Below are 15903 nucleotides of genomic sequence, written 5' to 3' on the forward strand. Positions count from 1 at the left end.
ATCACATTTGATATATAAATATACACCCCCAAAGGAGTGAAAGGGAGGAGGATATGCCAGGCATATCTATACTATAGTGGTATAACCTACGGATGGGGAAGAATAATTTTTATAGTAGGTTAATTCCCAAATAAGCATTTATACCAATCTTGTAGCTTAAGTGTTCCAGAGATATGAGGCCTTGAATATTTCATATGGGACATCAATCTGATTCTTGAAGAAGAGCCACATGATGAGAATTAGGGGCATTTTCCCATTGCAATATCATGCAGTATTTTGTTCATGTACTCTTTGCCTTGAATACATCTGGCTTGAAGTTGATTCAGACAGTTTTGACATTGTTACATCAAACTGCCACTTCTTTCCCTGCTTCACAATGATGCAAACCTCATATTGATGATATAATTTTCTTTATGAAACAAGGGGCTGCAGCCAATACCCCACCACCTATAATGCTGCCCAGATTTCCTGCTTACTTATTTATTAGTCTTAATTTAAGAGAAATGAAGAAAATAATATACTCTAAACTACCAGCTTCTCATATTATGTTTATTTGCAAAAACTTCAGAGGCATTCCTAAACCCAATGCCTTGTATGTGTCAACTTGTGCCTGGGGAAAGTATTGGCTGGACAAATGAACACTTGAGGATTAACTGTGAGGAAGGAACATCTTGGAGACTTGAGTTTGGTCCAGAGTAATCCTCACCAGTTTAGCCTGATTAAGTCATAGTTGTTTGCACCTAGTCTAACAGTTCTCTTATGGATATACAAGGCCCTCTCCTGGCAATTATTCAATGGAGGTGCTACAGCATGCTCTCAAAATTCCAGTTATATTTAAAGGACTACCAGACACTTCTCTAATAATTATCCCACAGATTTTGCCAGTGAAATTGGTGCAAAAATCTAAAGTACTGGTAATCTCCAACAGATGACTCTCCAGCCACACTTCTTTAGTGGCTTGTCTCACATTCCACTTGCTATAAGCGTTTTTTGTTTTGTTTTTCAGTTTTTCTCTCAACATTTTGTGGAATCATGATGTCTTCTACCCTTTTTGGATACCGGTAGTTTGTGATTGGATTTCTAATTTTTCATTTTTTTAAAGTAATCCCTAACCCATTTTAATTCGTTTTCCTTTCAGATTCCCCTGAATTTAGTTTATGACTTTTATTAAAATCTGCTTTCTTGAAATCCAAGGCGTGCATTTCACTACACTCAGTTTTATTTTCCCATAAAATCAAGAAGTGCAGCATTACTAGTTATTTTGTCTCAAAAATCTCCATTATTTCCATTTTGACTACTATGACTTTCCTCCTCCCTTAGTTCCTTTTGAATTTATTTAATGCCTATTTTATTGAATTTATTTAAGGCCTATTTTAAGTATTTCCTTCTCTGAAATTAAGGATCATCTTTTTAATCATACTTTTGAGTATTCTTATATTTTAAAAATGGAGTCGATGCTTTTTCTTATTTTTTCATTGCGCTAACAATGGCTCAGCACATTTGCCCTCTACGTTTTGCAGTGAATAGGTTTTTATATGTAATTCCTACAAATAAATTCTAGGTTCCATCTCCAACTCTAAAGATTCAGAGATTCAGAATAAAGTAGTACTGATCTAGTACAGCATGCTTTGGCCAAACACATTCCTCCCAATCCTAATGAAATCATCCCAAGCAAGCTCTCTGACATATAATAAAATAGACTCGTGGTCCCAGGCATCAAATCTCTCTCTGCACTGATGTTCCCTAATTTGGTAAGGAAATGTCTACCAATGGTTCTTGTGAACACTATTTATATAGCTAAATATTGATCTGCTGTAATCTATCTTTCTTCTCCACTCCTTTTCCATTGAGTGGTACAATAGACAAAACACTACCAACATTAGAAGACCTATTGCAAAACAGCCAGTGAAACTTAACTCTTCTACTCTAACAACCGCTTTACCGTAATTATGAAGCAATAGGATTTCCAAGACAATGAAAGGACATCATACTCATTTTGTAATTAGATGTCCCAACAGTGACATATCCTTTAATACTGGAGTACAAATAGGAGTGAAGAGATGCTAAATAAAGGGGACTGTGTCTTTCCAGTTTCTCAGTCATCCAGGTTCAGTTCATGAACTGAGAAAGCCTCTTGGAAGAGAAGTGAAACGTCTTCAAGGAAAAACAAAGAAAGTTCAATTGTTTTTTTGAAAAAGTGCCTTTAGGGTAAAGGGGACAGTGTTTTGCAGTAAGAGTGAGCATAGCGAGCCCGAGCAAGTATTCACTCAATTTTTCAGTAAAGGGAAGAGGAAGGTTGAGGAAGAAGGGGATTGTGACAGGACACCTTCCTTCTAAAAGCATTTTGGAAACACTTGCATCGTTCACACACACCCATTCCTACCTGACTTGCTTGCATTAACTAATTTTAGCCTACTGGAATAAATATTCAAGCTTTTGAAATTAAACATGGCCTAATCCACTCCCTCTCTTTTCTCCACTTACATTTTGCTCAGAAAGAGGAACTAGCTTGGTTTTAACTGTGGCTGTTTAAATTCCCCCAAGACAAAGGAAAACTTGCTTCCTCTTGCCTTATTAATATAGTCCACGACTCCGCCTCCCCCTTTCACTTAATAAAACCCCATTTGCAAGTCTGTAGCCTACTCATGTATTCCATCTAAATCTGAAACTTTTCATTATTCTGGACCTGAGCTCTTGACATCCTTCATGATTGCTCAGATTCTAGCTATGGAATTTCTAGAAGACTGCCACTCTGACAAATCAGCCATCAATAGACACATAGGCATTAACAACACCTGTAGAAGATCACCCAGTCCAAAAAGGAACAAAAAGACCCAAGTACCTCTTCACCAGCAATCAGCACCCAGATCCGGAGAGATTAACTTCAAGGTTAACATCAGATCAACAATCAAACAAACAATATCCTAATCAAGAAACTGCTGATGAAGTCAACAGCAAACAACGCAGACAAAAAGAATCTCTAAGACCACCACCACCCAACACTGACAGGCAAGCCACCAGAATATAAACTGACAGCAAATTTCACTCCTTACTAGCGCTTACTAGTTTGGCTAAAGAAGCATAACTAAACATATCGATTCGATCCTCACAAAGCAGCCTTTGCACAGTGTGCTGTTAGAGATTAAGGTTTCATCTTGGATAATTTTGTTGTGCATTAGTGCTTGTCTGAATCTACCAACTTGCTACTTCGGTAAAATCAAGGTTAAAACACTCAAACGAATATGGTGCGGTGCAGATAAAGTTACCCTTGCAATAGTGGCGAATATCTGTAGCTCGGATGTAGGATGAGGATGAAGGTTCGGTTCTCCGAGCTTGTGGATTGGTTTCGTTACCAACCTAGATAATATCCCCTGCGGAGTTTAGAAGAAAACTCCCTAAACTCCGCTGAAGATGTTGCCTGGCCTGGAAACCAACACACAAGCTCGGAGAACGAACCTTCACCATCAAAGTTACCCTTGGCCATACACTGCCAACCCGATTTCATTTGAGCTCACTATACGATCCTAGCTCACCCTGGGATGTTAAAGTCCTTTAAAATCCGAAACGGGGGATTGGACTACTACTTCCTATCTTTGTAAAGAATAACGGAGCTAATTCTCTTTAAAAAAAAACAAAAACCGCCAGCCTGGCCGCTGTGGGCGTATCGGGCGAGCCTGGAAAGGTGTGACGGGGAGGAGCGGGGGCGGGCGGAGGTCTGGCCTTTCGCCGGTTCATTCGGAATCGTTGGCGCTCGGACGGCACATTTGAGCGATGGCTGGGACCAGGCACCTTAGCAAAAGTTTGGATGCCTTGCAGGGACTTTTCGGGAGCGGGTTGCGTCCGCGCTTTCCAAGGGATTCACGGTAAGAGCGTGTTCCAGAGGAAGAAATGGTGCCTTGGGGTTAGCTGGGTCCCGATGATCAGGAGGTCCTGTCTTTCCTTCTCTTGCTGCCAGTTTCCTTTCTCCCCAAACTGAATCTGGTCCTCACCGGCGGAGAAAACCAGCTGCCAGGAGCAAGAAAGCAGGCGGTTCTATGGCCGGACGACTGATGGGCTGGATTCTCACGATATGTTAAACTGGGCTATTTTGTTAGCGGATTGTGGGGGAAAGTGATTCATTTAGGCTGAGCGTGTTTATGTGAAAGCTGCAATTCTTTAAAAAATAATAATAAAGCAAGCATTAATTCTTGTTTAAAGCATTAACAAGTCACGAGAGTCCAATTTTTCTGATGCCACCGCATCATTTCTGTTTGCTAACGATGTTTTAATACATAACTTAAAGCATTTGAAAGAAGAGCATCTGGGAATGGTGCCACCGAATCCCCGTGGATTTATTTCTGCAGAGTAACAAGTAAAAGATTCCTAGGTATCATGTCAGTGAACATTCATACCTAGCATGTCTACTTAAAACTAAACCACATAAAAAGTAATTTTTGAACACACTATATATAATTTATTTCCAATAATGAAAATGAATGCCGGCATGGTGAGTTTCAATTAACTTCTGAGGCTTAGGGAATACATTTGCTTAGTACGATAATCAGTAAAATAATTCATTCAGTATAATGGATTTATTGGGCAGTTTGTTAAATTATTTAATATAATTTAGTAATAATAAAATATATTTAATACTTGGAATTGATGTAACTTAACAAAAACAGACATTTTGAATCCTCATTCTTCACAGTAAGATGATCATATATACCTCACTAGAAAGTCTATTCTGAATTAAGCTGCACTAAATTCAGTGGGAATTATTTACTGAGTCTAGAATTATGCTTTATTTATGTACTGCCGAACAATTAAATATAACAAAGCTAATTCTACTTGTAGCAGAATAAAAATAAAAACCTTAAAAGAGATGAAAACAAATATAGGGTGAAAGCAAAATAAAATCAAATTTTTTAGGCAGCTCTTAAATATACAAAGACACTATTGGAAATGGAAAAAAAGATTTGACAAGGGTCAAAATTGACCATCCTACTTTTCTGGATTTTCCAATTATTCAGAGGAGCATTACCAAATGCCCTTTAAATGTGTTTCAAATAAAAAAAGAAATAGTCACAATCAAGTTTGACAACTAAACAATACAAATTTGTCCATATAATTTTCCTAGCATCCTTTCTTCCAAGATTTTCCTCTTAGATTCTAACCTTCCCTTTCCACTTTCCTTCCTTTGAATTAGTTAAGATTGGCTAGAAGTTGATACTTGGTGTAGCTATTCATTATCTGGGAATTATAGAAACTTATGGTCATAAGACTTAGAGAAGGTTGAGGATTGTTTGCCAACTATGGTTAGTCCTAAGGGAAGCTCTTATCAATAGCATTATCTGCCTTCAGATGAGAAATAAGAAAGCTCACCATTCATGTTCATGTTCTCAGCTTTGCAATCTTTGATGTCTCCTTTTCTCTTTTCTACAATCTTTGATGTCTCCTTTTCTCTTTTCTACAGGATCATCCCCACTATGGTTCACTGGAGATGTTTAAGCTCTAGAAGTTTCTTTGGTCCTCTAATTATGAATTCCTGCTCTTTCCTGGACTCCAGATCAATTATGAGAAAGCAGGTTCGGCCCTTCCTCAATCTTGCAGCCCCACTACTTGGTGCCAAGCGTATGGAATACATTGAAACCCGTCAACTCCCGTGAGTAGCTCAGTTCTAACCATGATTGTAAGTCAGTTCCTGGTTGTGGTCTCATGTGGAATAGCGGCATTGAGATCTCACTTAATGAAATATCATTATCCAGTTGTCTGGTAGCAGTATTTCTTCATCATTTTTCCATTTGAGTAGTTTAGGATTTGGCTCTACTTTGAAACATTTAGTAATATGTAATCATGTATTTAGATCATTCTAGATATAGGTCTGTATCCAAGGATCTTCATCTTTAGAGGCATCCTTTTATTAATTTATTGATTACTGATTACTTATATATTAAAAATATAAGTAGAACTATAAAATGATCAGACCAAAGATCTCATGGCTGGATTTTCATAATTTACTAAGCAGATGTGGCCCATATGCACATTTCTCACATCCTGAGATTGTCCTACCAAAAATTGGTGGGAAAGCACCTTATTTTCATCAGCCAAATAAAAGGAACTTTTCCTCAACCTAAAATGCTAGCTTTCGCAGAAGCCCTTTTGATCTTCTCGTATCTGTTTGAGAAGCAATGATCAAAACTGGGTAATATTTCAGATACAGAATTCACATTTATCCATAGCTTAAACTGATCGCAGCTAATAAAAGTTTGGTTTGATCCAAGAGTTGGGGCTTTCCTACAATATCTTTGTCTTTAAATGCCCATTGATGGTTTTTGCTTACCATCACCATTACTTCTGCTCAAGCAGGTACTCTGTGGACCAGATGTATGACGTTGTAGCCGATGTTGGCAGCTACCAGCTCTTTGTTCCCTGGTGCAACTGCTCCCGGATTATTTCCCATCGCAAAGAAGTCTTCAAGGCTGAACTGGAAGTGGGATTTCCTCCTGTGGTTGAGCGCTATGTTTCGGAGATCTCTTCAGTGCCTCACTGCCAGATCCGGGTAATCCATGATATTCAGATAGTTTAAAGTTCTGATTACAAATTAAGTAGTTTGTTTTTCCAGAAACTGGCCACATTCACAAGACGCTCTAACCCCCCAAATTATTTATCCATGGTTCATTCAGTTAACCCAATTTTCTGGGCTGTAATGATACTTTGAACCAGAAACTAACACACTTATTTGGATTCAGGACATCTTACCAGACTGAAATGTGGTTAGTCATTTTGTGGCTCAACCAGTGGTGTTTTTCAGTTGTGTGGTTGTCATCTTGACTTTTTGACCACTCCCCTGATTGTCCCTGAGTTGTAATATTGTTAACCCAACTTAAATTTGGTTTGAACTGTTGTAGCTGCTGCTTATGACTCATTTCCCCTTTCTTGGGCACTGCTCTCTTAACACACAACAGGACCCTGGGAGAAAATGTATTATGTCAGTGCCCTTTCAGAAAGAACACTGGTGTTGCAACAACTTATCAGTTGATATGTGGTAAACTTCAGCTAAGTCATCAAAACCAAAGTTGGGTTCCCTTTTTTTTTACGCATTGATACAGAGGTTTTTAATATTTCCCCACATGAAAATTTGCTATAGCTGACCATAAGCTGCTGCCTTCAAAATATGCTGATGCTATAGCCATAGCACCAACAGTCTAATGTATGTGGAGAGTATCTAGTTAGAGAATGCTGGTCTCCATATTCATTCTTTTTTAAAAAATTTTTGTTATCCAAACCCTTCATCTGAAAACACAAATTCCAATGTTCTTTTTCCTCTAGAGGTGATATGATACTAATACTGATCCCCCACAATTCTATGGGTCTTTCAGAATCCCTTTAGTCCATGGCTACCTTTAAGCCATCGACTAGTTAAAGCCAGATGGGTTGGTTACCAGTTTCCCCAGTTGCCACTGGGTGTTCTTTTGCTCTCTTATTGCTTGGTCGGTAGTTTTTTAAAAAATCTTGTTTGCTACTCAGAATTGCGTTTACAAGGTCAGAAGAAGCCATATAAATCTATTAAATAAAAAAATAAAAATGTAACAAAATGACTATGTGAAATTCTATTAAGTCATGGTACTATACATATTCAAAAATTCAGCTATTTTGTTTGGTGCAATTGATAAGTGTCATAATCAAAAACTTTCAGTTCTCAAGTGATTCCAGTCCCCTCTACATTTCCCATATATTTTGCAGGCAATATATATTTTGTAACGAAAGTTTTTGTTACCCTGTGTGCCTTCCTGAGCCTTGGCACCCTCAGTTGAGTAGAATTGAACTTCTCAAACCCAACAATGGCCATACTTGCTTGGAATTTTGGGTGTTGAAGGCTGCATATCTGAAAACTGCTCTAATTATCCATCATGTTTCTGGACACAAATCAGGTGGAGAGTTTCTTTGACTTTCTTCACTGGAAAAGAAAACTCCAAGTTTCTCTAGTACAGGAGTCTTTTGAGCTATTCCCCCATTAGGGACATTTCTTACTGAAACCTTCCTTTGGAATTTTGAAGCCAAGATAGCTGCAGGGTGTAGGAAAACAACTCAGGACATCCATGCTCATCTTTTGGTTCATTAAATAAATGCAACTATGAAGGACTACCCTGAATTTCTGTTGCTTTAAACAATTTATAAGGCAAATTCTCTTTTGTCACTATGAATCAATGGTAGGTTTCTACCTCTCTGTGTCTTGTGCGGGTAGGCAGAGCCTCCCACTGCCATCACTACTGGTTCGGCCAAACTGGGAGCAATCCACTTCTGGTATGATCAAATATAATGGGAAAAGAAAGTTTCTTGGATGCTAGGTTTAATGGTCACATTCTGCCTGAGTTCAAGGACTACCAGATTAATCCTACATTAATCCCAGCAGAAGGATCACCAAGTGCAAGCTGGTATGTGTGTCCCCCACCCCCCACCCCCCATGGTTTAAATGAGTTTAAACAAGCAGGCATTAATTTTGCTTATTTGTCTATCTTTCAGGCTGTGAGTAAAGATGGGCGGTTATTTCGGCATCTGGAGACACTGTGGCAATTTAAGCCAGGAAACACGGGACGGCTGGATTCCTGCACACTCAAATTTTATGTAGGTGCCTTTCATAGACTAATTCCTGATAGAGAAAGGGGAATGACTCCAAAACCAACAGAACATGGGGCAAGAATGTGCAAATTGGCAAAGTCCAGTGTTATCATAAGTACAAAGGTTCCTGCATACTAATGTAAATTATTGCAGCACTGTAAATTTGTCACTGATTGATCAGTTCCCTTTCAGGTTTAGGTTTTGTGGAACTGATGTCCTGAAACTATTATGCATTTAATTAAGCAGGCATAGATGTGGTCAAGCATGAGAAATACAGATAGTCCTCAACTTACAACAGTTCAGTTAGTGACCGTTTGAAGTTACAATGACACTGAAAAAGTGACTTATGACCATTTTCCCACTTATGATCAATGCAGCATCCCCATGGACATGTGATTTACATTCGGATGCTTGGCAAATGGTTCATATTTATGGTGGTTACAGTGTCCAAGGATTACATGATTCCCCTTTTGTTACTTTCTGACAAGCAAAGTCAACGGGAAAGCCAGATTCATTTAACAACTGTTTAACAACTGCAGATACTTACTTAATAAATGTGGCAAGAAAAGTCCTAAAATGGGGCAAAATTCACTTAACAAATTTCTCACTTAGCAGCATAAATTTTGAGCTCAATTGTGGTCGTAAATTGAGGACTACCTGTATGTATGTATGTATGTATGTATGTATACTCACACACACACACACGTCTAGATATCTACTTATGCAAATGTATTTATTTCACCTCATTCACAGGTCTCCTTTGAATTCAAGTCCACCCTCCATTCGCAACTGGCTAATCTTTTCTTTAATGAAGTAGTCAAGCAGATGGTCTCGGCCTTTGAACGGAGAGCTGAGAAGCTGTACAGCACTCAAACGGCAGCCCAGCCATTCAAGGCAATTGACTGCACATGACGATGGTCTTAGAAATCCTGACGTTTGAGTCCCCCTTCCTGATCTCAAAGAACACAGTCTACTTTTTGCCCACATCTGTATCATTTCTTGGATGTTTTTAATTCATGGACGTGACTTTATTTATGGCCTATTTGCCTCGCAAAACAAAGGTGCACATTATTTAAACGATTCTGCTATTTTATTTACAACAAAATTAAATTATTGGTTATTTAATTATGCTGTTGTAAGGATGAGTCTTTGTTACAATGGAGACCCCTGACCATCACCGAAAACCACAAATATTACAATGGAACCTTTAATTATTTTTTAAACAGAAGGTGGGTTTTTTTTAATAGTTCAGGCTTTTAAAAAGTAACATATTTATTGGATCACTGAACATTTTCTTGAAATATAAGGAAAACAGAGCTAGCTAAGCAACCCCCCCTTCAGTGGCATTTACAGTGTAAATTCCTAGACTCTCTCTTTCTTTTGTTAAGCCTCTCTCCTCTTCTAGGTGGCATGGGATCAATCTTTGGTTTCTTTCCTTCAAGTAACTACTTTCCTTTCAGATAAATTCAAGAATTAATTCATTGAAAATGGAATAAAAACAGGGGAGGGCAATTCATTTTTCTTTAGTAGCTCACAAGAAGATCCTGGAATGAGCAAGTTAAATAAAAACTTGCTCCTTGTGAGCCAGCCTTTCTTTTATTCAAAATTCTCCTAGTAGAGGCTTTTGTGAATAGCAGCAACATTTAGCACAAAGCTGCTATTAAGTAATTGAGAAGGTGCAACTATTAGTCTAGGCTAGTCATATAGGAGCTATATAGATAGTGATGCAATCTAACTCTGATCTCTTGAAAGTAGATTTTGTACCTGAGCTGCCTGGGTAGAAGAAAGTGATTGCCTAAGACAGGAATTGCTGACATGGTTGAGTTTAGTTGCAGCAGAGATGACGCCACCAAGCTGACTCCTACTCGGATGGCGTAACTGCTTAAGCACAGCATAGAAATGGCAATTCCCTATTCTGAGGAAGTCCACGTGATAATATCCTGGAAGATGAGAGAATCTTTGTTCAAGGTTCCCTAGAAGTATGTAAATTGCAGAGCTAGGGAGGAAAATGAAAAGAGAAAAACAAAATTCGTATCTCGCAGGAGGGAACATAATTGTGCGTGTTTGCATTATGTGTCAAAATTAAATGTAAAACTGAGTTGTTTATTACAAAGTACCCAAAGCCATATGCATTAAGCTTCATTATTCTGCCTTTCAGTAAATATTTACTGATATAATATGGGCAACATTTTAATAGCACTTGACAATTATGTATGCCAGTGTGTTCACAGAAAAAAAATGACAACAAAGTTTATTTTATCTTATGGGTGTCAAACTCATGTCACATTGCCATCATGTGATGTATTGAGATGTTTCATGGACATGGGATGGGCATGACCTGCGCATGACACATCTGGCCTGTGGGCCACCAATTTGACACCCTTATCTTGTCTTATCTTAGAACAGATGTTCCATAAAACATGGTTCAGCTATAACTGCTGTTCAGTTTATAGGGCTTACCTGTTTTTTTAATTAGTATTAACTACAAATTGTTTTATGTTTGCTGTCTCGAAGTGGCAATGGGCAAGAACTTTCAATTTCAGGAGTCACGTCAGTGGGAGCTGAGGGCTACAAAGCGGGGAGTGCTTGTGGCTCTGTGGCCCCTTTGGCAGCAAAGTAAAATATTTGCTCTAATGAACCAATTTTTGAGCACTGTTCTTATTAGCAGTAAATTGTCAAATAGAAGACTTGCAGTAGGATTTATTTTAAAGGCGTAGGGATAAAGCAAGTAAAACACTGAACATCCTCCCAACCACTCTCTATGAGGATTCATCAAGGCAAGAGGGATATAATGCTTTACCAACCTTTACCAACATGAATACAACTTTGCAAGGGTCCTCCGACTCCCATTCACTTTAATAAGGTTTCCACAGTAGTATCTCCTGAAACATTAGCCCCAGGTCTGATTTCCTGATGAGTTCTGTCACTTCTTTCGTTTCCACAACAGTCTCCCATTACACCTGTGGCTGAGAATGAAGGTCAGCCTTTTGCACAAAATCTTCTTTATGGGTACCATCACAATAGGGAGGGTTTTTGGTATATTTACACCCACATAACCAGGCCTTTTTCGATTCTCCAGCTGTGAATTTCAGGGAAGACATTTCTGGGGCACTTTTCTTATGGGTTCCATCACAGAAGGGCTGTTAAGATACAAACAGAATCAAGACTAAATTACAAGCCTAACAAAAGACAGCGTTGTCTGTCTATAAATTTTATAGTTGCAATTTTGCTCAGATTACAAAAACATCCTAGCCTGAGCAACTGGGACTTAGCTAAGCCTGAAGAGGCAAGTTTGTTTTGCAACTTTTTTTTAAAGCTTGTATGTGTTGAACAGTTTTTGCATTAGCAAAAAGAGAACTGGCTTCTTCAAACTCAGCCAATATAACTACTGCAATAGTGGATAGGCTCTCTTGGCAGTTTCGTTAAGACACTGGACTCCAAGTTTGGACAAAAATAAGGATAAAAGAAACCTGGAGAAATTCTGGAAAGATACCTGCTTTTGGCTATGTCCACAAGCACACCAGGCATAGCGTTTCTCTGCTATTAAGTCCACTGGAAAAGGTTCCTTGGCCGCAATCACTGGCTTGACTGATGAGGCTGAAGGAGCTGAGCAGCTTCTTATCTGCAGGCAGGCAAACAATAAGTACTGGAGTACTGCAACGTGCTCTACATGGGGCTGCCCTTGAGGAGTATTCGGAGACTTCAGCTAGTCCAGAATGCAGCCGCGCGAGCGATTGTGGGTGCACCTCGCTTCACCCACGTAACACCTATCCTCCGCGAGCTGCACTGGCTACCTGTCGACCTCCGGATACGCTTCAAGGTGCTACTTACCACCCATAAAGCCCTCCATGGTAGTGGATCTGGGTACTTGAGAGACTGCCTACTGCCAATCACCTCCACACGACCTATTAGATCTCATCGATTAGGCCTCCTCCGAGTTCCATCCGCTGGTCAATGCCGACTGGCAACCATGCGGAGGAGAGCCTTCTCGGTGGTAGCTCCGACCCAATGGAACGATCTCCCCGTGGAGATTCGTACCCTCACCACCCTCCAGACCTTCCGCACAGCCCTCAGAATCTGGCTATCCCGTCAGGCCTGGGGCTAAAGATTGTAACCCGCCCAAATGGTATGAATGTTGTGTTTTAACCATGTATTGTCTTATATGTAAAAGTCTGTTTTCCCCCCTTCCTTTGGATTGTGAGCCGCCCTGAGTCCCCCCAGGGAAAAGGGTGGCATATATATAAACCTCTAATCTAATCTAATCTAATCTAATCATTGGCTTTATGAAAAAAAAACCTGAGAAATCTGACTAACTAATGTCAAGTTCAAGGCATGCAACTGAAAACAGGGAGAATGTGCTTTTTTCCTCTTTCACTACTTTCTGCCATGAGGAAATGCACAAGTTGAATATAGCCGAGTAAAGGTACAAATATATTCACCTACTCATTTTCTACCTTAAATATAAAGTCAGCCTCTGGTGCATTCAAGATCTGATTGTTGCATTTATCTAATTAAATACAGGAAGTTCTTGAATTATGATCACAATTGATTTCCTTTGCTATGCAAGACAGTTAACTGCCTTTTGCCCCATTTTACAACCTTTCTTGCCAGTTGTTAAGTGAATCACTGCAGCTGCTAAGTTACTTACATAGTTGTTAGGTGAGTCTGGTTTCCCCACTGACCCTGCAACAGTCATAAATACATGCCAGTTGCCAAGCATCTGAATTTTGATCATGTGACCATGGGGATGCCGCGACGGTTGTGTGAAAAATGGTCACAATTCCTTTTTTCCCGTGCCATTGTAATTTCAAATAGTCACTAACGAATGGTTGTAAATCGAAGACTACCTTAATGGATATATTTTGAGTTTTGTTTTTATATGGCACATAATGATTTGATATCCTCAAATCATTTTATTCGTGATTTGTATACTACCATATTTTGTGTCAGTAAAGGCAGCGTACATTATTTCCTCTGATTTTCCCTATCACACCCCTGGGCTGAGAAAAAATGATTGGCCCAGGTTACTTGGGTGACTTCCGTGCCTGAAGGAGGACTAATCCAGCATCTTAGCTGCTATATCCAATTATCTCATAAAGTCCTGGGATGAGGACCAAAAATTTCCTGTTCTGACTTGCTAAGCAGCTTGAGTTCTACATGAAGGCTGAAGTGGCTGCTTGTTGTTTAGTTGTTAAGCCGTGTCCAGCTCTTTGAGACTCCCACACCAGGCCTCCCTATCCTCCACTGTTTGATTCTGTCCAAACTCAGGACAATTGTGATGATACTATCTAACCATCTCATCTTCTGCCATCCCCTTCTCCCCTTCTTGCCTTCAATCTTTCCCAACATCAGGTTCTTTTCCAATGAGTCCTCGCTTCTCATTTGATGGCCAGAGCATTTGAGTTTTAATATCTGTCCTTCCAAAGGACCATCAGCATTGGTTTCCTCTAGGACTGAGGAGTGGTTGCAGACATATGTAATAATAAAATAAAGTTCTGTTAAAGGAGAGGCGGACAATTTGTGATCTCCTAGATATAGGTAGTCCTCAACTTACAACCATAATGGAGTCCAAAGTTTATGTTGCTAAGTGAGAAATTTGTGAAGTGAATTTCTGCCCCATTTTACAATTTTTCTTACCGCATTTGTTAAGTGAATCATTGCAACTGTTAAGTTAGCAACACAGTTGTCAAGTGAATCTTGCTTCTCCATTGTCTTTGCTTGTTAGAAGGCCGCAAAAGGGACCCTGGGACACCGCAACCGTCATAAACGTGAGTCAGTTGCCAAGCATCCGAAGGTAAATCACATGACCATGGGGATTCAGAGCAATGGTCGTAAGTGGGAAAAATGGTCATGTCACTTTTTAAAGTGCCGTTGTAAATTTGAATGGTCACTGAACAAACTGTTGAATGTCGAGAACTACCAGTACTGCTGAAGTACAACTAACTTTCAACATTCTCCGTTCCCCCCCTTTGCTTATGATGTCAGGAGCTGATCAAAGTTCAAGTTCAGCAATTAGCAGAGTCCCATGTTTTCCATTCCTGGAAAAGAGCCTTTAAAAGAACCACAACTCCAAGAGTTTTATATAAAAGTGTTTTTTTTTTTTTACACAACAACAACTTATTCCTCTAGGACAGTGTTTCTCAACCTTGGCAACTTGAAGATGTCTGGACTTCAAGCCCAGAATTCCCTAGCCAGCGAATGCGAATGCTGGCTGGGGAATTCTGGGAGTTGAAGTCCAGACATCTTCAAGTTGCCAAGGCTGAGAAACACTTCTCTAGGAATCATTACCTCCTGTGTCAGGAATTTATTTATTAATTCTCAGCTTATGTGAGAAATATCCACACTGAAGCCAGTGAGAATCACTTTTGAAAAGGCATGTACAAGAAAGGCACATTCAACTGTGCCCTTGTTTATATTTTGAAACTATCTTTTGTGGTGCATCATTTCTCATTTTAGCCTTTGGCCCCATCATATGCGTCTGTTCCTAACGACAATGAAGCCAAAATGACATTATGCAAACTGACCTGTCATACTTGCGTCACGTTACACTGAAGTACATAAGAGGGTGGGTGTTTGTACTGAGACAATGTAAAATATATTTCATCACTTGCCCACTCTGAATATGGCATTAAGAACTATTTGGTAAACTAGGAAAAGTTTGCTTTGGTGCACTACTAGGAAATCAGAGTTTGAACGTCACCTTAGGCATAAAAGCTAATCTTTTAGAGTCTGAGAGGCAGGATCCATGCTGGAATACAGGAAAAATTCTGCACATTATACCATGCCAGGGATACCAAAGAAATCACTGTCCTACAATATTTTTATTTTTGAAATGTTAACGAGTCAAAAATAAATCTTACTACATTATTTGGTGCTCACTCCTTTCCTATATGAAGGCCTGCGGCTGCCTCCCTTACCCTACATATATCTTTCTCTATGGACATCTCAAGAAAATGTTCAAAAATTGCATTTCGGTCTCTATGGAAAAAAAGCCAAGCGAACTGAAAATTCATGGAATTTCGGGCGCAGGAAAGGAGAAGGAAAGGGTGCAAACATTCTCGGCTTCTGTGCTTACCTGCGAGAAAAAAAACCGGCAGAAGGAGCCTAATGGTGAAGCCACGAGACCCCTAGCTTTCTGCAGCCCGGGCATAGTTGGCAAAAAAGCTCCTGCCGCTATCCGGGTCACCTTCGCGGCCGCGCGCCACATCCGCGCGCCAGGAAGCAGCGGAGAGTGAGGGGTGGGGGGGTGGCAAGCCCCGCCCACAGTTGGTAGAGAAAGGTTGCCAGTGGGGGGCGCCGCGGCTA

The 15903-nt window shown here is 39.8% G+C and overlaps 2 protein-coding genes across 3 annotated transcripts; one reads left to right on the forward strand and one right to left on the reverse strand.

The window, feature by feature from the left end:
- The first annotated feature begins 3726 nt into the window (after positions 1–3726).
- Positions 3727–9726, forward strand: LOC116521004 (coenzyme Q-binding protein COQ10 homolog B, mitochondrial-like). The gene is made up of 5 exons (XM_032235597.1): positions 3727–3863; positions 5453–5641; positions 6346–6538; positions 8503–8604; positions 9352–9726. The coding sequence occupies exons 1-5, from the start codon at positions 3772–3774 to the stop codon at positions 9508–9510; spliced, it is 735 nt and encodes a 244-aa protein (XP_032091488.1). The 5' UTR covers positions 3727–3771; the 3' UTR covers positions 9511–9726.
- Positions 9727–10053: 327 nt separating this feature from the next.
- On the reverse strand, positions 10054–15844 carry CISD3 (CDGSH iron sulfur domain 3). Of its 2 annotated transcripts, XR_004256873.1 has the most exons (4): positions 15674–15844; positions 12092–12220; positions 11403–11738; positions 10054–10594 (listed from the first exon to the last, which is right to left on the reverse strand). XR_004256873.1 is itself a non-coding variant. In XM_032235598.1 (3 exons), the coding sequence occupies exons 1-3, from the start codon at positions 15803–15805 to the stop codon at positions 11553–11555; spliced, it is 447 nt and encodes a 148-aa protein (XP_032091489.1). In that variant the 5' UTR covers positions 15806–15844; the 3' UTR covers positions 11099–11552. The 2 variants fall into 2 exon arrangements, 1 of the variants encoding a protein (XP_032091489.1); XM_032235598.1 differs by lacking the exon at positions 10054–10594 and having other exon boundaries at positions 11099–11738.
- Between the last annotated feature and the right edge of the window lie 59 nt (positions 15845–15903).

The sequence above is a fragment of the Thamnophis elegans genome, chromosome Z (assembly GCF_009769535.1).
Source record: "Thamnophis elegans isolate rThaEle1 chromosome Z, rThaEle1.pri, whole genome shotgun sequence".
Lineage (NCBI taxonomy): Eukaryota > Metazoa > Chordata > Lepidosauria > Squamata > Colubridae > Thamnophis > Thamnophis elegans.

Coding starts and splice junctions, on each gene's coding strand:
- CISD3 (XM_032235598.1), bottom strand. CDS start 15,805: ATGTGGCGCGCGGCCGCGAAGGTGACCCGGATAGCGGCAGGAGCTTTT. Junction 12,221..15,673: donor GCCGGTTTTTTTTCTCGCAG/GTAAGCACAGAA, acceptor GCCTGCCTGCAG/ATAAGAAGCTGCTCAGCTCC. Junction 11,739..12,091: donor GTGGACATAGCCAAAAGCAG/GTATCTTTCCAG, acceptor GTATCTTAACAG/CCCTTCTGTGATGGAACCCA.
- LOC116521004 (XM_032235597.1), top strand. CDS start 3,772: ATGGCTGGGACCAGGCACCTTAGCAAAAGTTTGGATGCCTTGCAGGGA. Junction 5,642..6,345: donor ATTGAAACCCGTCAACTCCC/GTGAGTAGCTCA, acceptor CTGCTCAAGCAG/GTACTCTGTGGACCAGATGT. Junction 6,539..8,502: donor TGCCTCACTGCCAGATCCGG/GTAATCCATGAT, acceptor TCTATCTTTCAG/GCTGTGAGTAAAGATGGGCG.